Below are 22,743 nucleotides of genomic sequence, written 5' to 3' on the forward strand. Positions count from 1 at the left end.
AGTGGGAGACTTGTATTTTGCAAGAATACCGAACAAATAATAGGAAATATCTGGGATATACACCCCATACTTGTTATGATAAGAAATTTGAGGTGATTATGTTGTATTGGGAGTCAAATCTTTGAGCACTTGTGCAAACATAATAGCCACATGCTCATCTGGAAATGTAAATAATAGGGGTGCTCCACAAACATCAAAAACTCTGGCTGACTACTATGATCCAGACAGTCGTTAGGATTTGTGACAAGTCTTACAAAAAGCAAATCTGAATGATCAATATAAATATGAACTAAATGATTGCTATAAACTGGCTCCTAAACTTACAAACATAGCTGGGACCAGAAGTTAGTGTGTAATTCGGCTGCTTTAAAACTCCAAAGTCCCTTTTACCAGTAAGTCACAATCTATGAAAGCAGACGTACCTCCATTTACTAGGTTCTGTACAAACCCTTGACTGATCCTCTCATTTTACTCCATCAGAAATACAATGAAATTCTGTTCTGTATGACATTTTTTATAAAATCACTGAAACTCAAAATAAATTATTTTCAGGTGACATTCTTATGCCAGAAAATATTTTAAAGAAAAATAAAGAAAAAACTGAAAATTGTTTCATAAGTATTGAAATTCTACACATTAATACTTGGTCGATCCACATTTAGTGCTTTGAATCCCTTATTTTCTGTCACCTTCCCATAGTCAAACATAACACAGCCCATATCTAAAGAAATACTCTCCCTCCAGTGAAGCCTGGTATGGTAGGATCATGCTGTGGGGCTGCATTTCATCCGAGGGACTGATTATCTTGCTAAAACAGAATGAACATTGGATGGAGCAAAATACTGGGAAAAGGTGAAAGAGAACCTGTTTCAGGCAGCTAAGGCCAAAGTGTGGAAGAATGTTCACCTTTCAGCAGGACAATGATCCCAAACACATGGCCAAAGCAAAACTAGAATGGTTCAAGAATAAAAGGTTAATGTCCTACAGTGGCCTAGTCAAAGTTTGATCTAAATTTCGTTCCGAACCTGTGGCACTGCTTGAAATCTGGACTTCATGAGCATCATCTAAGCAACCTAAAGCAAATCCATCTAGAAAAATTGGCCATAATCTCTCTCAAACGGTCTAAAGATGGCCATCTTATAATAACTCATTTAGAGTTTCATTGTGAGTTTCAGTGTTTCAGTGTTCAAGTTAAATATTACAGGAAAAAAATTGCAGCCTATTATTTGTGATTCAGTAAAAAGACACATTTTCAAGGGTCTGAATACTTTTGCTCCACACTGTATCTATTTTGATGGGTTGAGTAATTTTTAAAATACATGTACGATTGAATTATTTACAAAATTTTCGAAAACAAAGTGAAGCCATTCTCTTGACATATTATTATATTTCTGTAGTCTGAAAAACAAAATTTTTCAAACATGAACATAAAGAATGTCAAGTAGTGCAAAGCCCAATACCAGCTGCTTCGTAATCCTTTTTGCATACAGTGCTTAGCAAAGATATGTCATTAAATTGCAATGAGAAAAACAGAGATGAAAGAATGCAGCTGTTTGCTCTCTATCTACCAGCACACAGAGCACAGTGTAATGCAATCTAAGTCAGCTAATGCACTGGCTTAGTGCAATGGTAAATACTGAATTGAAAAACCTGCTGAAATTGAAGAGGAGTCTTTCAAAGACCAATACGGGCCCCGTACTACTCAGGATGGTGAGAGGCTGGCCCGCCAGCAGACAGAAGACCGCCCCAGAGACCGCCGTGCCCAGGAAGCTCTCCAACACACCCTTGAAGAAATGCCAAAGCACAGCACGCCATGAATAAACTATGCACTGTAGGGAGGTCAAGCAGAAAGGGCATCACTGAGCAACAAGCCAACATGCACAAACCCAACATGATGTCTGTGGGTACACTAAGTCAAAGAGGAAAGGCAACAGTCAAGGCATCTGTCCCTGTACGTCTACCAATGGGAAACTAACAAAGTGTCTTTTTCATACCACCTTCTTCATTCTCATATTCTTTCAGTAAAATAATGTACTGTGAATGCTGTTATGACATTTTTCTGTGTAGCAATATGACATATGTACTGTATATGATGTGTTCTCCACGAATATCTCAAAGATGAGTATAAAAAATAATAATAAAGTTTCACATCATTATACAGAAACACATTTGACTTTGACAGATCTTGTTCTGTTTCTTGTATTTCAGTTTATTCAGTGTTATGCCTCAACTGTAAAAGACAGAGCCAAAAAATACTGTTTTAATTGTAAAACAACACAACATACAGTCCACAGAATTAGCCTTCTAGATTTAGTAATCTAGTAATCTCATGAAATTATTATGTGAGTTCTATGTTGAACTGGTACCAGTAGGCGTCACTCTGCCACACAACATTACACATTAATAAGGTAATTGACATGAATTATTGGCTTGTAACCTCATCTTCCATAATGCCAATACATCTACCATGGAGAACAAATATAGGGCAACTAGTAAACTCTTCAGAAGCAAACGCTTTGGTAGAACCCAGAGCTCAGCTTGCGCATTACTACCTTTGGGACTTGATGTGCAGATGTTCATTGCTAAATTTGTTTGGAGGATCCTTTCAGCACTGAATAAATCCTTTCAGATTGAAGCCCCTCTCTTGACATATTATTATATTTCTATACAAGGTGAAGAAGGAAAGCAAAAATGAAGACCCACCTGCATGTTTTCTGTGGCATCCCCAAGTAGGCCCCCAAAAGTAATGGCATTTGTCACAGTTCCCAGGTAGATGAAGAGAATAGCGGAGAGTGACTGTATGTGCAATGCATCATAAAAATCACTGGCAAAGAAAGGAGCTTTCCGCTTTATGTCAAGTAGAAGGCCACCACAAAATCTATTAGAATACAAAAAAATACACACAGTGTTACATTACCTGATGTATGGTCACATAACTTCAAAACTAGGCACAACAAGCTACAGCCAGAGAGGTTTAATAATCCAGTCAAGTATCTTAATTATGAGGAACACTGTGTAAGCTCCACAAAATCCCTATTAAGAGTCTTATAGCTGTTTGGGTTGTGAAGAAAGACTTTCAGAAACATGCTAACATTAGTTGCTATACTTAGTGTATGCAAGAGAAGTTTAGGTCTTTCACACAAGAAGAGCTTCTATTTGGAAAAGCAAAGAAGCCACAACTGACTTCAATTACAGTCACTCACAACATTAAAAGAGTGACTGTAACCTGTTTTTTCTGCATCCAGGTCTACATGTTCAAATAAGTGCAATTTACCTTCCTGTTCTCTTCAATTCATCACCAACTTGATGCCCTCCTCCTCCATGACCTCCATCATGGGGTGTATCGCCATTCATTTGCACGTTATCCCCACCTGCGTACATGTTCTTCCTGCATGAGCACACAAGAAAAACACACCAAGGAAGCTGTCAGAGACAGCAGAACCTAAAATATGCTTAAAGGAATTCTTCAGACATCGAACTGCAATTTACTATACTTAAATTCATAAAACACAAGATACAAATAACTATTACAATTACTAAGAACATGAGACTAAAGACATTAGGACTTAGCCAGTAAATCTTCTGATAGTACAGACTTGCACAAATAAGGTGCACAGTACTAATTTTGAACATCACACAGTAAAATACACTGATTTAAAACAGGACTGGGACAAATTACAGTGGAAATGTAATGAAAGAATTGTTTTAACATTCAAGTGTAAGGCACATAGTGTATGTATAGGAAAGAGTAGCCCAGTGCTTTGGGAAGTGTCACAGTTGACTGGCAAGCAGACGTGACGCTTGTTGTCATTCCGAATGACGCAAAAAACAAGGACTTTTCCACGGAATTAACTTATCCATAACATCACATCTCTCTGTGATTGCTTCCTCACTCAAACTCCAACACTTCAAAAACTGTTGAGAGCGTTGCTGCCTGCCATTTTGGCACTATTTTTCCACCCAAAGTCCTTTGCAAAGTTTCAGTTGTTCCGCATCGCAGCGCAGCTCTGTAATGGCTACCACAATGTGCTATTGACAGGCAAGGTGACCACACCTTTTGTCTGAAGATGGCAGGGACTTTGGAGGTTCTATTCTGATTGCTGGGTCCCACTCTCCAGGGGGAAGGACGATAACTTCATCAAGGAATTCATCGATGCCAGCCAGCAGATCCTGTCTATCCTTGGCCTTGTATGCTATGTCATGGAAGACCTAAATACATCAAACAGAATTGACACTGTGGTTCAGCAGATGTTCCATATCTGCATAGGGTACTTTAAAATGCAATGAAATATTAACAGAGATAATGACACATATAACTCAGACCATGAATAATGTGCATCATGAACACACTGTGCTTATTATAGGTGTTACTGTACACAACTCACAAAATGACAATTCAATTTTTGCATTAAACAACATTTGACAACCCATCCACTGCCGTACTAATAATAGCATTTATTACAAACAGAAATATAAATGTTTGCCAAAACTTGAATACTGGGACTACCTAGTTGCACACTACGGTATTTCCACTCTCAGCAACACGTGGGTCCTGATCTGATCCACAACTGCAAAGGCATGTTGCCAAAATGTTGGCAGCAAAACAAAATTCACCCAGAAGGCTGAGTTTATAGCAATTACGTACATAGTAACGTATAAGTTTATCCAGGGTAAAAAAAGTACTTCAATGAAACCTTCGTAGCAAAGTTAATTGTTTTACAGGCACAGAGCTTTACCCTGGATGAGTTGTCCATATAATTATTTGCTAGATTAGCCCAACCCGTGTTCATGAAGCAGGTGGTTTAGTGCTTCCCTCCTTGAGCCATGTAATCTCTTAATGCCACTACTGACATGTTTCCACTCATTAGCCGACAAGCACATCCGCCACGCAAAGCCTTTCTGGTGTCACTGGAAAAAAATCTGCAGCTATTCATATGAACCAGCCAAGTAAACACTGAGATTGCAGTAATTAAATATTGACTATAAACTCTATGAAGCAATGAAAAAGAATTACAAGTGCGAGGCTCTAAAACCATCAAGGGTTAATGGAACTTAACACTATGAATGAAATTTGTTGAATACGAAGATTGTTAAAAAATACTTGCAAAACAATGTAACGAATAAAAGTATAAATAACGAATAAAAAATAAAAGTCTGAAAGGAGGGTAACTAGCACAGTAATTTTAAAATTAGTCTTACTATTATTAGAATTAGAAGGAAAAAATGAATTCTTGTGAAATTCAAACTGCAATTTCATCAATAAAATATGTAAAGACACACATAAATATACATATAAACATTAAATCTGATAATGTCGTGTCATCTTGGGATGGAAGCTAAGTATCTAGGTTAATGAGAATATTTTTTTACATTTTCATATTAATGGTGAAATGAAAAAATTGAAACCTCCTACAAAGTTAGACAAAACTTTTGTGTTTTTTTGCTGTCATATTCTTATTTCCCTTCAGATCAAATCACTGCCTTTCTGAAATGATGTAGCTATTGTGATACAAATGTATAGCACTGATTAGTATAAAGGGGGGCGTGGTGGCACAGTGGGTTTGACCTCTGCCTGCTCTCTGGTGGGTTTGGGGTTTGAGTCCTGGGTGTGTCCTCTGCGCCCTGTGTTACTGGGTTAGGCTCCAGTTCACTGCGACCCTGCTTGGGACAAGCGGTTTCAGTCAATGTGTGTGTGATTTGTATAATGGCTTCTAAGCATTTTACAATGTGAGTTGAAGAAGGGAAGAAGGGAGAATTTTTTTGTGTGCATTTAAAAATATTTGACAACTTCTATTCATTTGTGTAGCTGATGTTTTTCTCCAAAACAACTTGCAACATTAAGCTACCTATGATTATTTACACAGCTACACAATTTTTACTCCAGTGATTTAAGGTAACTATCCTGCATAGGGTAGTACAGTCAAAGGTGGGATCAGAAATGCTAAACTTCAGGTCCAAAGGCAGCAGTGTTCACCACTACATTACCACCTGCACAACTTTCATGACAACTTCTGAAATGCCACATTGCAAGACAGATGTAGCCATGACATCTTAGTTTGTAATTAAACAAAAGCATGCATCACCAGCTTATTTACAAAACGCCGAAACTTACTTCATCAGACATTAGGGTGGCAATTGCTCTTCCGATTTCATGATAGGACTTTGCTTTACCTTTGGGTCCAAGCAAGATAAACAGAAATCTGAAAAGAATATTGTTAAAGGAGAAAGGAAGTTGTTAATTTGCTTTAGCAAACAAAATGTCCTTGTAATAGAGTAAAACTGTTCACAATGTTTTTCTCAGAAAATTTGTACATGACATTAATCGCATAATAATGATAGAAGTGGAAATTAAATGGTGATTGCTCCACAGATACTGTTTCTACCTTGTTGGAACAGGAACCTCTGTCAGAGCTCCAAGCATGACAGCTTGCTGTAGGCGGACAAATGCCACAAACGGAGTCTCCAGGAAGTCAACTTCTCCCACAAGTACGTTGGAGGCTTCAGCATCCCGAGGCAACTTTTTCATGAATTTGTTTTTCAGCTGAAAACAAACAGTGGATGATGGAAAAGGGTTGGTAAGAACCCAACACTGAACTCAGCAGAGCAACCACTGTTAGATAGATTTATAGCAAAAGCAACTATTAAGTCAGTAACTATTATTAATTTCACAATGCAACAAAAATGTTTAGACTTCTTATTTATGTCGATTTTCACCTTCATTACGATTAGTTAAAGTTTACTGATTACAAAAATACTAGTAGTTCTTCTAGAGCGTCAAGTTCTAGTTTGGTACTTTACAGCCATTCTAGAGGGCACCAGAACATTGTAGAAAATATCAAAACATTCTAGAAAGCATCAGATCTTAAAATGTACTGGAAATTTGGTGCCAAAATTTGTCAAAATTTGCTAATTTCAAGAATGTGGAATATTTTTTCTAAAAACAAATATACAGTACAAACTAATGCCAAAAGAATACTTAATCTAACAAAACTAAATGGAAAATGCAAAAAAAAAATCCGACATAGTAAAATTTTTGTTACATTGTGTTATTATTATGAGCTAATATTAGCCCAACACCTTTGGCCAATGCGATTTACGACATTAGATGCAGTGCACTGGCTACAATCATTGACCCACTGATAGAGCAGAGCAAAATAACACACTTGTTCACACACGTACAAATTTTTCCTGTTAAAACATACATCATTCATGTGTTATCAATAAAAACTTAAGTGACATTGTAGAACATTTAGAAACATTTTTCTTTGTAAAGAAAACCAAAAGTAAAATGTAAAATAAAAATATCTAGTACCTAATAAGACTTATACAACTGAATTACACCTGTTGTTTATGTTTTGATTTGTATGTTCAATTTTGGCAATATTTGCCCATAACTGAAATTTTTGGAGCTAATTTTCTTTAAAAAAATTTTAAACATGATGACCAGACAATTGTGTTCTGTATGAAACAATAAGAAAACCTTTCAGACAAACATGTCATAAATGTGTTCTTTACAGGGGGGTGCGGTGGCGCAGTGGGTTGGACCACAGTCCTGCTCTCCAGTGGGTCTGGGGTTCAAGTCCCGCTTGGGGTGCCTTGCGACGGACTGGCGTCCCGTCCTGGGTGTGTCCCCTCCCCCTCCAGCCTTACGCCCTGTGTTGCCGGGTAGGCTCCGGTTCCCCGTGACCCCATATGGGACAAGCGGTTCTGAAAATGTGTGTGTGTGTGTGTGTGTGTGTTCTTTACAGACATCCAGTCAATGAATGCAACAATAAATGATCCTAACAAATTTGAACATTTAGTTATACTTCTATTCAGACAACTTACGTGGGTCAGTGCATTCAGTCAAGTATTTATATATAAGCAAATAAGTAAATTAGAGGTTTCAAAAAATGAATCCTTACAAGAACCGCACATTAAATATAAACTGCAGTATGTATACAGTTTCCTGAAAAGGCAAGTCTTAGTATCAAAATAATTTCGAACAAAACTTGAATATGGGTTAAGCACTGGCCAACCTATAATTGTCAGCTATGCAGTCATAACACTTCATTAGTAGGAGAGTCAAGGTTTTCATTTAATCATGTAAATCAAATTAATCCTGTTGCCAGTGGATAAAACTGTCTCATTAGCAGCTATAACACTAATTCCTAATCAAGCAAAAATCTGGATCAATGGTTATGGCATTGTGTCCAGAAAACAAGAGTTTTAAAAGACAAACCCTTCCAAGACCAAACATCATCATAACCAAATTAATTTTAGAATAGCATTAGCCAGAGAACGAGAAAGATTATGAGCCAAGCTCAGAACCATATTAAGTAGGCAAGTTGATTAAGGTCTTAGCTGAAAAACCTTATACAACCTTCATCCTCTGTTGCAATAGAGTGGTCCAGTCAAAAGTAGTGAGACAATGCTACTTGTATAAGAAAAATGAAACCCCTTTACACATGTACTGGCTATGATCATAATACACTCTGCTGTGGCCTTGCCTTCCTGTAAAATCTGGAAAATAAACCACAACTGACTATAAACTTTGTTTTATGTGCATTATGGCCACAGCAGTTCAGGTCTAAACCATATAAACTTTTACAGCTGGAAGCTGACTTTGTAATAATACACACACACACATTTCCGGAACCGCTCGTCCCATACGGGGTCACAGGGAACCGGAGCCTACCTGGTAACACAGGGCGTAAAACTGGAGGGGGAGGGGACACACCCAGGACGGGACGCCAGTCCGTCGCAAGGCACCCCAAGCGGGACTCGAACCCCAGACCCACTGGAGAGCAGGACCCTGGTCCAACCCACTGCGCCACCACGCCACCACGCCCCCCCTCTTTGTAATAATACTTTTACAGAATAAACAAACGTAAATTCCTGTAAATTTCCTTGCAAAGATAAAGGTTAATAGCTGTATATTTAATCTGCAATTAAATCTAATGAAGAATAACACGACACACACCAAATGTAAGAATGAGGGCATCTTTTATTGTTGGCAGACTGTAACTCGACAGTGTTTGACGGGCAACTCTAAGAAATGCTGTAATGGCGCCAGCCCAGGGGCTTTTGGCTCATGTGGCCCACTCCTGGTTGCAGGAACAATACAAATTATGCCAGACACAACTGAGCTCCTGGACACAGCCAGCTAATGACAGTCCATTGCTCACTGCCAAGACATGGGGAGATTACTGACCCTCCCTGGGGTTCTGAGGAATGACTTTTCCAGTTTGCCACCCACTGTCGAAGCTCAAGTGTTTGACAAGTTAAGTTCCATCTATCCATTGTCAACAACCGCTCGTCAGGAGCAGGGTGGCAGTGGGCCGGGGCCTTACTCAGCAACACAGGGCACAAGGCCGCAGGGGGAGGGGACACACCCAGGACGGGGTGCCCATCCATCGCAAGGCATCCCAAACAGGACTCAAGCCCCAGACCCACCACACAGCGGGCACTGGCTGAACCCACCATGCCCCCCGCCCCCCCAAGTAAGTTAAACACAGTCAGTTAGTTACATTAAAATGTAATTCCAGCTGTGTGTACCAAGAACAGACTGAATGTAATGTTAATTTTTGTACTATATTAGGGACTATGTTTTATCACTTCCTACACGGTATTTTTACACAAAAAGAAAATCAGCTCAAGAAAGGGCAGCAACAAGATGCAAATCCAAGTCTTCTAAGAACGCATGTGTCCATATTCTTTTCCAGCCTAGCTCTTGTCCTAATATTTTTATTTCCCATGAGTAACATTTTGTAAGAAAAAGTGATTCTAAAACCATGTCATCAGCAGAGTACTCCCACTGACAATAAAATGCAGCCGAAGAACAGCATCCCATGGGAATATGACAGACACACAAGGGAGGACTGAAAGATTAATCTGAGACTTGTGTATTTCTCTGAATTCATACCATCTATCTATATACAGTTGTGGTCAAAAATATTGGCAAGCTTTTTATTTTATTTTTACTTGATTATACTGTAAATCACGTTCACAAATCAGCCCCCAAATACTCTCATATAGACATATGACTGTATATATACATCATGAACTCAACCAGCTCCACATAGTTTTCAGCCTTGTGATTGCCCGGGAAGCCCCAAACCACTGCGGCACAGCTGTCCCAAGCAGCTTTCTCCTTCCTAGTGAGCTTCTTGGGGAATTCCTTGCACTCCAGGATCGTTTTTTTCTGTGGTCCCACAAAGATACCAGCTTTGAACTTTGACTCAGACAGCTTTGGGAGGAAGTCTTGAAGGTACTTGAAGGCTGTAGACTCCTTATCTAGAGCTGTGGTGCTGATTCATGAAAGTGATTTACAATATAATTGGAAATCTCAAAAAACTACTCACTTCTGAATCTTTTGTGGTCATTTTTGTATAACAAGTATAAATACATTTTAATTTTGATTCATGTTTTTTTTCTGACTTTATGTGAATTAAAATGTGCGTTTTTGTTTCCCATTGGAAATAGGTAAATTTCACAAAATCAGTTCCTGATCACAAAATCAAAGTTTGAAAGGAATAAGAGGCATTTTCTATACTTTTTAGGCAGAAGCTATGAGGAAATAACGTGTACTACCCAGGAACAAAAATTGTGCAACATAGCATAATTCTTTACCTCTGTCACTCCCGCTGCCGCACCTGCGGGCAATCCAGGCACGCGAGTATAAAGGACGCAACCAGACCAGAGCAGATTGCGGAACCTCTTACGATCCACCGCAACCAGTGCTTCATGTCCTGTTCTCTACTCGTTGTGTTTTCCTGCTTCCTTCTCCTGGTTTCCCCCCTACGTCTCCTTCGGCTCCCTGACTTGTGCTCCTGTCCTCGACTTTGATTACTGAACGCCCCATTTTGAACGACGATTGCAAATCAAGCGAACCCTGACAGTCCCCGACTATTCTGTGGATTTTTCCTCACAACTAAAGCACCTGCATCTGAGTCCGCTGTGTATGTCTCCTGTGTACGACATGACAACTTCAGTGTTAATATTACAAAAACATTTGTTTTTGATTCAGAACCCCACTGAAAACAAGTGGAGAGATCTAAAAACAGTAGTTGGAAGAAGGCACCCTTCAAACATGGGAGAACTGGAGCAATTTGGACAAGAAGAGTGAGCCAAACTACTAGGAAGTGCTTAATGACAGTTATTTTAGAAAAAGGCTGTGCTATCAAGTTCTGAATTAAAAGTATTTCTTGTGGGGTATCATGGTGTTGCAGCAGGTAGCACAGGTGCGACACAGATTCGAGCCTGTATGTTCAGGAATGGGTTTGACTCTGGCTCTGTCAGTGTGGAGACTGTATGTTCTCCCAGTGTTTGTGTGAGTTTCCTCCCACAGAACAAAGATGTATTTTAGGTAAAGTGAAGACTCTAAATTACCCTTTGTGTGTGTATGTGTGTGTGTGTGTGTGTGTGTGTGTGTATGTGTTTGCCCTGTGATGGACTAGTGCTCTGTCCATGTTGTACCTTGCCTTTTGCCCTATACTTCCAGGATAAGGTCCGGACACCCTCAGCCCTCCAACGGTCAAGCAGTAACTGAAAATGATGGACAGCTGGACATTTACTCTGTTACATCTGCAAATTCATATGCAGTTCAGATGGAACTGATATTACCAGTTTTTAGTGCTGTAACTGGTGCTTTAATTGTTCATGAAGCGATGGGCCAACTATTTCCAATCTCATGATTAATGAGGCGAAGTGCTCAGTATGGTAAAAGAGTAATTACACATTATGATGATTACCAGAATACAAGAATTCTCAATTTCTTTCCAGAGTGAAACATCATGTGTATGTACAAGACTGTAAATAACACTCTTTTATATACATCCTCATTCTATCCAACAACACTGCAGTTAAGCAGTAACTGGCCAGTTTTAGAAAAGATTGATTAAATATAATTACACTGTATTAACAGCAAATTAAAGTAAATTATCTGACTGCACAACACTTGTATATTCAATGCTGGACAGCACAGATAAGTAATTCCACATAAATAATTATCTTGCTATGAAGTAATTACAAAAGGAATTCAGCTGTTCATTTTAAACTAACTAATTTGTGTTTTAACAAATAGATGGGGAAGGATTGTATTTGGTTTAATACTGGCGCTGATCACTACCTGACCATGAATATTTTAAGCACAGTACTTTCAGACACAGATTCAGATTTGTGATCAGAAGAAGGGTCAGAGGTCTGGGGCAATTTCAGCTTTGGAAAATGCCAGATCTGCACACTGACAGATACTGTATGTGATAGCAGTGCCCAGATACAGTGTCACAGTGCACAGAGCTACACAATAAAGTGATTTACCACGCACAACTTTTAAATGTGTAACTAAGAAAAAACATATAAAAGTATTTGCATGCTTGTCTTCATAGTTTCCAGGTTGTTTATTCCCTTCAATTTTGTTTTAAAAAGTAAATACATAGTTATAGTTTTGTGAACATCAGCTGGAAAGACATCTGTTATTTTCTTATCAGAAAGCATTGTCTCCATGTTTTATGTCTTGCTTGTGTACGATCGAGTTGGACAACTTAACAGAATAGTTTGTTCAGGTACAAAGTACAGCAAGGAAAAATAGAATAATTAACCTGATTTTATCAGTTTCTCATGATTAATGATCAATGACAACATGTAATTTCAGTACAAAACAACTGATTGATGTTGACAAAATATGATATAGCCAATTTCCGCCAAGAATAGAAGAGGAAAGCCAGAAAACAACTACCCAGTGTGTACTGAACAAAATCGTCATAATTGCTACCCCACTAATAAAAACGGGTGTCCACATACTGTAGCACAGGAGGAAACAGATCATCCTCCCAGTATTGTCCGTTACAAAAACACAAGTACGTTTTGTGCCCAGCTTGAGAAACATCAGATTAAAACTAATGTCAAGTCAGAGAGGTATCTAGCGCAGTCATATGAAGATAAAAACTTTTCCATGGATTTTTAAAAAGTTCCAAATGCAAGTTAGTCATGTAGAGAAAGATCAGCAGAACCTCTGCTTGAAAGGTTACTTTTTCATTTGAAAGGCACTCTTAATTTATTTTGTTTATATTTTATATTTATTTCATTTTATCACACACACACACATTTGCTGAAGTTGCTTATCCCAAGCAGGGTCGCAGCAAGCTGGAGCCTAACCCGGCAACACAAGGCACAAGGCTGGAGGGGGGGTAAGGACATATTCAGGATGGGACACCAGTCCGTCACAAGGCACCTCAAGCGGGACTCAAACCCCAGACCCACCAGAGAGCAGGACCTGGCCAAGACAGCTGTGCAACCGCACCCCCTATTTTATTTTATTTTACATCACAAAATCACACTTACTTGATCCTTCTCTGGTTTGTCAGAAATATCATTTAAGCTGCTTGATGTCAAATTTCGATGAGTGGTTGTTGGGCTACCTGCAAACATATAAATCAGAGAACTTAGCAAGAATTAAGGAAGACAAATTGGTTAGTGTAAACTTCAAAAGAATGCAAAATGAATTTACAGAAATAAACAGTGGCACAGTTTATTCCAGATACAGAATGTTGACGAAAGAATTAATTCAGAATGTAACGGTCCAGAGCAACATTGTAAGAAGTATAAAAAATATTTTAATTAAAGATAAAAGAGAAGGGAAATGGACAAGTCACACTGCCAGCCATCAAGTAAGGACTAATAAAATTAACTGAACCACCCAGATCTTGGAAAACATGTGTTTCTAGATATTGTATTACAGTACCATATAAAGACATGTTGCATCCACTTTTCAGTGACTTCATCAAGAGTATAACAGGACCTTTCCTGAAATCTGAACTAGCACCCTTCAGGTTACTTGGTCACATTGGTAACCATCTCACAGGATGCAAATTCAGAAAAAAGTCTTTACTGACTGGAATAAAGCTGTGAGAAAATACTGCAGACTTAATGATTCACTGAACATTAACAACTGTAAGCAGAAAAATATGTATAGAACTAGCAAATCTTACTAACACACATGTGGGTTCAGAGTAAACACAAAACATAAAACTTTTAGCTGGCAAGGTGACTAAAGTATATTTGTGATTACAAGTGATCCCTTATTTACGAGGAGGTTATGCTCCTTGAAACCCATCATAAGTCGAAAATACCGCAATTCGAAAATGCATTTAATACAACTAATACACACATATGCGTGACAAAGGAGATGCGGATCGCTGTCGCTGCCCAGCATCATGAGAGAGTATTGTTCTGTGTATCACTTGCCCGGGAAAAAATCTAAATTCTAAATTCAAAGTACGGTTTCTAGTGAATGTCTATTGCCAGTGCACTATTGTAAAGTCGAAAAAATCGCAAGTCGGACCATCGTAAATCGGGGACCACCTGTATATGTCTCAACCCAAAGCAAGCTTTTCACACTGTTAAGTATACAGCCAGTGGTGATGCGCAGAAAAAGTGGGGAAAGCATATAAAATCTGATGCCACTGTGGTAAATTCAAAAATGTACATAATTCCCTCTGAAAATACAGGATATGGTTGTAAATGTCAGTTTGATGCAGCCAGTACACTACTTTGGTCCTTGTTAAGAATGACAAAACAGACTGAACATAATTGCAGCATTTGTTGTTGCTGGCATGTATGTGGGCAGGTATGAGACATTTGAGATAGTAATGAATATTGCATAAACAAAGCCATTCAAGTGTACTTGGCAATTTTCAGTAATTTGATGAAAAAACTTGGCTGAAAAACCAAGCCTTTACCTTGTAAAAATGTTTTATACAAGGAACATTAGGCACAGCAGTACAGTGCTACAGTTGGTGTTATTACACAGCACTAATGTCAACACTAGACGGAAGGGAGCACACAGTACAGTACGTTATGGGGCTGCGTTCCAACAGGTGGCACAGATGTGAAAGCACAGGTCCTGTGAACTTACTGAGCCATCCCACGCTCGGGCTCCTTTGGACCTGGAGCTCCTCCTCAGAGGTGCGGACGGTTAGGCAAGGCACAGAGTTTTCAAGCGGACTACGTGCTTTAGTGGAAGAAGCAGAGTGCGAACCAGGCCAAGGAGAGAATGGAGAGAAGGGAAGGAAGTCGAGAAACTGTTGACAGAGCCCCAAAGCCAAAGCAGTGGTGGTCAGGCAAATAAAAAAGAAAACGTGATTTTGCAAGCTATTTGGTGCAAAGGGAAGCATGTTGTTTCAGTAGCTGCTCAGAATGTACCCAGTTAATTATTCTGTTTGTTAACAATGCTGTATTACAACATTCAGAAAAGTGAAAGGCCTCATATGGGACTCATGGCAACAAAGTTACTGTTAGTGTTGAAATGTTAATTTCTGTAAAAGCTTTATTCAGATTAATAACTTCATTTTATTGTGAGTGTTAGTTCCACTCCTATACGATCCCACTCACATACTTTACCAAATGAAGGGCACATTTTTACTTATTACGAAGCCCATCCCTGTTCCTCCAGACCACTGTGACCATGACCAGGACAAGCTGTTAACAAAGCTGAGTGAGAGAGAGAGAGTGTGTGTGTGTTTGTGTGTGTGCGCGCATGCGCACGTATAATTCTGATATGCTACCAAAACAAAGGCTTCCATAACACCACATAACAACTGTATGCAGGTTGCAAAAATGACTGCATTTACAGAGAAACAAAAATCAGGTATTTTTTTATACATGTTTCAGAATGTACACGAATAAATAAAGAACGAATAAGTTGTTGAAATGTATGAACTATAATCCATAGAATTGAGTGCATCCTGAACATTCTATAAAAGTCAACAACAAAAATATAAAAATAGTTTTCCTATATGCAGACTTAGCAGTAAAATGGCCATACTTTTCTTGGTATGGGCAGCACATAATCACAGACATTCTGTACATATCTCAGCTGTAGGAACATTCATTTAACCTTTAAGCTAAATTCAAACAGCACAAATTTGTACTCTGAAGGTTATTTTATAGTTCTTGTGCCTAAAGCAACCTTCACTGACTGACTGATTCACTGATCATTGAGACTGCTGAAGGCAAACTCATGACCATGAATATGCTATTTATACTATGAAAAACTGTTAATCTGAATTGGGTTATAGTTGATAAAAGCACATGTACGTTGAAATCTGCATGGGATACATTGCATCTGTTCTGCATACATTGTACATATCCGTATGTACACACTAGTCCCATGAGGGGAAGAAATGAGGTTAGTGTAAGCTGCAAATGCACCAGTTAACACAGAAAAACCCAAATAATGGTAAGAGCTTAGCTGCAATAACATCACTTGATTGAACACCTCAAGAAAAAGCTGTAGTGTATAAAGGTTTCTCATATGTATTGAAGACAATGTCCATGAAGAATAATGTCTGTTTAACCACACCCAGTGATCCTGAACTACATTTGCAACTGAGCTGCCACCTTCTTTCAGCAGTACAACAATGTCAAGTGAATATCTTTGACAACCTTCCAAGAATAGCCAACAAAGGTCACAATAAGGAAACTAACTGCTGATTGTCTGTTCAAGCTACATGTGCAGTCTATCAAAGTGAGAGCAGCTCCATGAACAACAGTTAGCTACTCCTTGATGAAAAGGATTGCCTCACACCGGCCCAAGCTCATGTGCACACAATGCCATGCATGAATCAAACTGAGAAAAGCACTTCGTGCAAATCAATTTTAAAAAATCCATCTCATACACCTCACATTTTAAAAATTGACTACCAGCTCATGACAATCAAAATTAATCAGCAGTTTTTTTTTTTACATTGGTGCATATCGTGAAAGTAACTAACTACTTCATAATCACACGTCTGCAACTATGTCTCTTTCTCCTGATGTAACGCACAAATTGTATTTTCTATGAGATGCATGTCACTTTGGAGAAAAGCATCTGCTAAATGAATAAATGTAAATGTAAATATAAGCGTATAAATATACGGTAAAATCTCCCAACCAGCCATTTGTGAGAGCCCACAGGGAAGCCTTTTTGGCCCACACTGGCTTTATCGTAGAATGACGTTGGCCTGCTTGCCAAATCTTTTCAAGTGGAAATAATTGTTAAGGGGGCACATTTGGCAGACTTCTCAAGTTTGATCGCTTTGTGCAGCCTGTTATATTTGGCCAGAAAACTATCTGAACTTAAAAAAATGTAGATTTGGTTTGAAAGGTGTCTGATCTGATGATGCATCTGTGCGTCTTTTTCAAGTGAATGTGTAGACAACTGATACAATACTTCAGCTTTTTATGCACGCTTGGCATTTTGCTTTTTGTATCAGCAAAGACTGATACTCCTGGTTCTTTACACTCTTATTATGTAACATTATTTTTTTTAATTACCTGTATTTCAGGTAACTGGTTAAGTGGATAATTATTAACAATACAGAACATTTATAATTATGCAGTCAAATAAATATTTATGTACAAACACACACACACATTTTCAGAACCGCTTGTCCCATACAGGGTCACGGGGAACCGGAGCCTAACCCGGCAACTCAGGGCGTAAGGCTGGTGGGGGAGGGGACACACCCAGGACGGGACGCCAGTCCGTCGCAAGGCACCCCAAGCGGGACTTGAACCCCAGACCCACCGAAGAGCAGGACTGTGGTCCAACCCACTGCGCCACTGCACCCCTATGTACAAACAAATTTTCTCAATTTCTTATGCAAAACAAAAAGCTAACACTACCTTGGATGTTCAAAACACTAACAGTGTCTACTTAACACCCTCAAGTATAATAGCATAAACAAAGTAAGACTAAATATGGACTCTACAAAATATATGGTTGTTTTCTCAAGACATTTTAATGTAGCAAATGTGGGAAACCTTAAATGACACACATGACTTTCAGAACAAGTAGGAAGAAGACTGCACCAAACTGGCATCTATATTACCATTATCCTGGTTGGAAAACAGCCTACTTGCACTAGAGACTGTCTTGCCGATGTCAGCTAGTGACCGTAGGTTACTCTTCTTAGTCTGGTGGCGATGTTTGCGCAGCAAGGTATACATAACCTTTTCTTTGAGATCAGCTTTAAGTTGACCATTCTCAATCTGGCTGTCAGTGATCATCTCTGGAAAATGAGAAACGGAAGAAGAGTATGATCAGTCGAACTCTAATTGTGTTGAGGGTAATAAATTACTCAAGAAAAGGTCATGCCCCACATTAAGGAAAAACACTGTTCTTACAGGACACAAAAAGGATCTGATATCATGTTGCCTTCTGCAGCTCATGATTGTGTGCAACAAACCACCCCGAAGCCATTTATGAATGACCCAATCTCTAATGGATAGGCTTTCAATTTTATTGTGTCAAAGAAAGAATTCACTAGGGTGGATGTAGCTCAGATTTAAGTCTATCTCTTTTCAATGCAGCTCACTAAGGCAGCGTGCAGTGCAGAAATGAATCAAATGGATCAGCAGCACTGAGAAACTCCTCAATGGTAATGCTCCTGGACCCTGGCCTTCACTGAGTCTGGGACAGTACCCAAAACTTAACCCTCTCTTCTAAATCTATGCTCTAAATCTACTATTGCAAGTGGGATTACTGCAAATACTAATCCAAGTGACACCTGACAAAAATATAATTTTGACAGTCCGTTTGCATGCTTGTACATTGCAAATCACTGCTTACCCACAACCTGCGGGAGAGTAGAGGCCTCCAAGTCCAACATAATGGTGCCTTTTTCAATACAGGTCCTCAGCTCGAACAAGCTGTGTAAGGACAATGTGGCAACATGTGGTTTGCTCCACCTCTCACCTCCTTTCTCTACTTTTTCTTCAAACTTTATCCACCTGTGGAAGCAGAGAAACAACATTTTACTGAATTGAAGATGGTAGATTGTTTATAATAGTATCACTCAAAGCAAGAGTGTGAATGAAGTGCATAAAGGGAGCTGTATACTAAGAGCTTGCAGCAACTTTTAATTGCAATATACATGCCATCAGTACAACAAAAATATCTCAGCTTTAAATACTTTAATCTTAAATAGCATCTACATACACATAAGTTTATCTTAGTTTTTCAAATTTTGAAAAATTATATTTAGACAGCTCTATTTCCATTAACTACAGGTGAGTTCAATAAAAAACAAAAAATCAGCGAGAGCAAGCAATACTGAAAAAATATCTAAACCTCATCTAATAGCATTTTATAACCAAATAGAAAAACAAGAAAAAGACAAGTATAGGCATGTCTTTATAGTAAGACAACAGTTTTCATTAAAATGTGTTCCACAAGATAAAGAAGACAGCTGCGATTAATGAAAATTGCAGCTCAAGTCTGTCACCATAGGCTGCTGAATGTTTGATAGGAAACTTTTTACAATTGGAAACATGCCTTCAGAAACTATATCAGAAATTAAACCACCAATAACAGATGAAATTCTTTATTAACGCAACATGGTTTTTAACCACACAAAACTCAATGGACTGAATCTTACTATTCATTCTAGCACGGTACTGAAATATAAGGGATGCTCTTAAAAAAGTCTGTTTATGACTGTTTCTGGTTTGCGTACAGTACCTACAAACATATACTATTGTTAACTTATTCCATCAACCATAGCTTTCCCAAGACATTTGAGAGGTGTTTGATGTTGATATTTGCTTTGAGAGTACGTATTTCTCAGTCTGTGCTTTTTTAGCTCAGAATCTTCAGCAGTCACTTCAGAAATAAAGGTGCTTCCACTACCCTTGCCACAAACATACTGTTACTGCTGATGTTCCAAGATGTGGGAGATGCACCGACAGGGGTTCACAGAAAGCCTACCTTGCTGTCTCTTTCCACTCCATCTCCTGCCCATCGACAGCCAACAGCTCATCCAGCTCAGTGAAGAGCTGGGGTGGTGCTGGACCGTCATCCTCCTCCCCCAGGATGAACCGAATCCTTTCGGCAGCTGGTGAAACTACAAAGGGGAAGATACTGCGGCTTACAACATGGTAGGTGATGACAGCTGTTTGGCCATTCAGTTTGACCTCTTCACCGAAGCCATTCATCTTCTTCAGGGGTGGGGGTGTCTTAGGGGGCTGTGACACATTCTCCACAGGAGGGGACACCTTTGCCACCGGTAGCAGAGGGAGCTCTACTGTGGACGCCTCATTCTCGTTCACCCCACAAGTCTTCATCCCGTTGGCAGAAGACATTGGCAGGACCTTCTCAGATACCGTCCGACAGAAACTGAAGATGAGTGTTATGAGTGCCAGAGGCAAGCTAGACCATCCCGCCCAGGAGCAATAAGCATCTACACCTTCATTAATATCTTGGGAAAGCTCCTGTCGTCTTCAAGCCCAACTTTGTGGCAACAAGTCGCAGGTAGAGATTCTACTCCCCCCACAGCTAGTGCCCTCCCTTTGGGCCACAAGCAATAGCCCTCACCATTGGCCCTCGGGAAAGCTCGGCCCCTGGCCAAAAACCCCCTCATTAACAATTAGGAAATGTTTCACAAACTGTTCATTCTTCACAAGAGGGCTTTGCTTTCCTTCCCTCTTGTCTTCTAATTTGAATATTTAGTCAAGCATCAGTGCACATGAAAAAAGCCCTTGGAAGTTCAATACCTCAAATATAGAAACAAAATGGTCCCACTCCGGTCTTCAGAAATGAATTTTAAAGCGGAGACTTCATTAATGTAGTATTGACTTCTCAGAAAATACATCTGTTCATACACATTATATAAATATTTACATTTACATTTATTCATTCAGCAAACACTTTTCTCAAAAGCAATGTACATCTTATAGAAAATATCATTTGTGCATTACATTAGGAAATAAATTACTAACAGATGTTTGTCAGCTTAAACACTGGAGCAATTCTCTTTAAATTCAAAACTTGGGAGAGAATTTGAACCTATAGCCTCCAGGACCAAGGGTATTAGCATGAACCAGTATACTATCAGCCCTACCCCTCAGAAAAGTGTCACCAATCAGCACCCCTAAAGCTTACAATATACAAAGACACATATATATGTAGTTGTGTGTATATATGCATGTATAATACACAAATAAAATATATACATATACTGTACATAGACATAAATATAAGTAATCAAGCAGGCCACTACATTTTTTTAAATCTATAGTAATAGTTCCAATTATCAAAAACAACGTTCAGCTACATCACTGCCGTTATTAAAACAAATTTAGAAAACAAATCAAATTTAGAATGAAATCAGATCCTTCTTGCGAAATAGCAGATATTCTTCTAACACATCTGATACTGACATGAAACAACATGTTTAAAAAACATCAACTGCATTATGCAGCACCTGAAGTGTATCCCACAGGTAATTCAAGATTCTTAAACAGTGTAAGGATGAAGACCATATACAAACATGCAAGCACACACACTTTCACCCTGGAATGCTGGATTTAAACTGCACAAATACAATCATAACAAAAAATCCTCAAAACAGAATTATTTTAATTCCCTCTGCTCTAATTCAAATTCCTTAGCACCAGCAACTCTCAAGTTCTTTGTGTGTTGATGTCATCTGTGCACATCCAATGACATCCAATATTATACAATCCCACAGAGCATGATGAAATTGAAAAGTAAGCATGCTTGTGTCTTATTACTGTCCTAGGCTTTTCGCAACTCAGCAGAAGCACCCTTTCCTTTACTATCCTTCCAAGAAATAATTTCCTCTCTTCTGTGCAACCAGCAACATGTGCTACAGATACATTAGTAGGAAGCACACAGCATAACACTTCTATCATACAGCAGAAACACATACTGAAAATGAATCCAAAAAAAGTTCATTGCACATCTCTTTAGGGTTTCCCATTTACTTCTGAATGAGTATTTAATTGAGACCTCAGTTTGAGACCTGTTGAGTTACAGCTATAATAAAGTGTCAAGGCATATATTTTTGCAAACTTAAATGGTACTTATCAGAACTTATTGTCTTACTTGAAAATTCCATTAATGTTTTGTGAGCCTTGCATTTAGTACTAAAATGCAACTAAACAAAACCAACTGCCTGACTCACTGCACAGAGGTTGAGGCCTGCTATAGCCCCCTCAGTGATTCTTAATTTTTCATGTTTTATTTCATTGTTTCAGCTGATTTGTGCCTACGGTCAAAACTCACTACCTTTTAATCAGTAAATGCATATTGTTTCTATCGTTTACAATGATTTAGCAAACTATTTTCAAAATCACAGTGAGAACAGAGCATTAATGAATAAAAGGTATAATAACTGTTGTGATAAATGCCTTAAAATGCCATAAAAATAACACTAAACAGATTTTTTATTGGCTCAGTGATTAAACCAGTTTATGCTAAAAGAAAGTAAAATGATATTAGGTTTTTTAACTCAAATTGGATTTCTGTAACAGCAATAAGTTTTGTAAGATACATTTTGTAAAGGGTCTTTCACAATGAGTCATTTAATTGACAAAGAGGTCAATTTAATGAAAGTCACTGTTTTTAACTTTGAACATAGGATTTTGAACCTAATCCACGTCCTTAAATATTAACTACAAGGTCAGACCTTGCCTGCCTTGGTTTGCTAAGTGTAGACGGAAGAACGTATTAAATTTGGCAACAAAAGTGAAACATTAGTTATACCATTGTATGTCTCATAGTTGACATGCAATAACACAAGGGTTCTGTTGAAATTTTACTATTCAAATATTTAAAAAGTACTTACACCTACTCATATAGATATCCTACTTTACCTGTACGATGGACTCAGAAAGACAGTCAGCATCATCCCACTACTTCATCTGGGATGTTCATATTCACAATGTTATAATGTAACAATTTTCCTGCAGTATCTG

General features: G+C 38.6%; 1 protein-coding gene across 6 annotated transcripts in view; it reads right to left on the reverse strand.

The window, feature by feature from the left end:
- The window catches only part of slc4a4a (solute carrier family 4 member 4a), a 65,261-nt gene that overhangs the window by 20,039 nt on the left and 22,479 nt on the right, over window positions 1–22,743 (reverse strand). For 2 of the 6 annotated variants that reach the window (XM_029259321.1, XM_029259320.1), the window contains exons 4-14: window positions 19,733–19,868; window positions 18,596–18,756; window positions 17,856–18,035; window positions 14,897–14,992; window positions 13,324–13,400; window positions 6,384–6,541; window positions 6,113–6,200; window positions 4,055–4,209; window positions 3,275–3,388; window positions 2,704–2,878; window positions 1,651–1,784 (exon numbers count right to left, since the gene is read on the reverse strand). In XM_029259321.1, coding sequence (XP_029115154.1) covers window positions 1,651–1,784; window positions 2,704–2,878; window positions 3,275–3,388; window positions 4,055–4,209; window positions 6,113–6,200; window positions 6,384–6,541; window positions 13,324–13,400; window positions 14,897–14,992; window positions 17,856–18,035; window positions 18,596–18,756; window positions 19,733–19,868 — 1,474 coding nt within the window. The remainder of the gene's footprint in view (window positions 1–1,650; window positions 1,785–2,703; window positions 2,879–3,274; window positions 3,389–4,054; window positions 4,210–6,112; window positions 6,201–6,383; window positions 6,542–13,323; window positions 13,401–14,896; window positions 14,993–17,855; window positions 18,036–18,595; window positions 18,757–19,732; window positions 19,869–22,743) is intronic. The other 4 variants (XM_029259325.1, XM_029259323.1, XM_029259324.1 and 1 more) reach the window with 2 other exon arrangements.

Source organism: Scleropages formosus, chromosome 17 (assembly GCF_900964775.1).
Source record: "Scleropages formosus chromosome 17, fSclFor1.1, whole genome shotgun sequence".
Classification (NCBI taxonomy): domain Eukaryota; kingdom Metazoa; phylum Chordata; class Actinopteri; order Osteoglossiformes; family Osteoglossidae; genus Scleropages; species Scleropages formosus.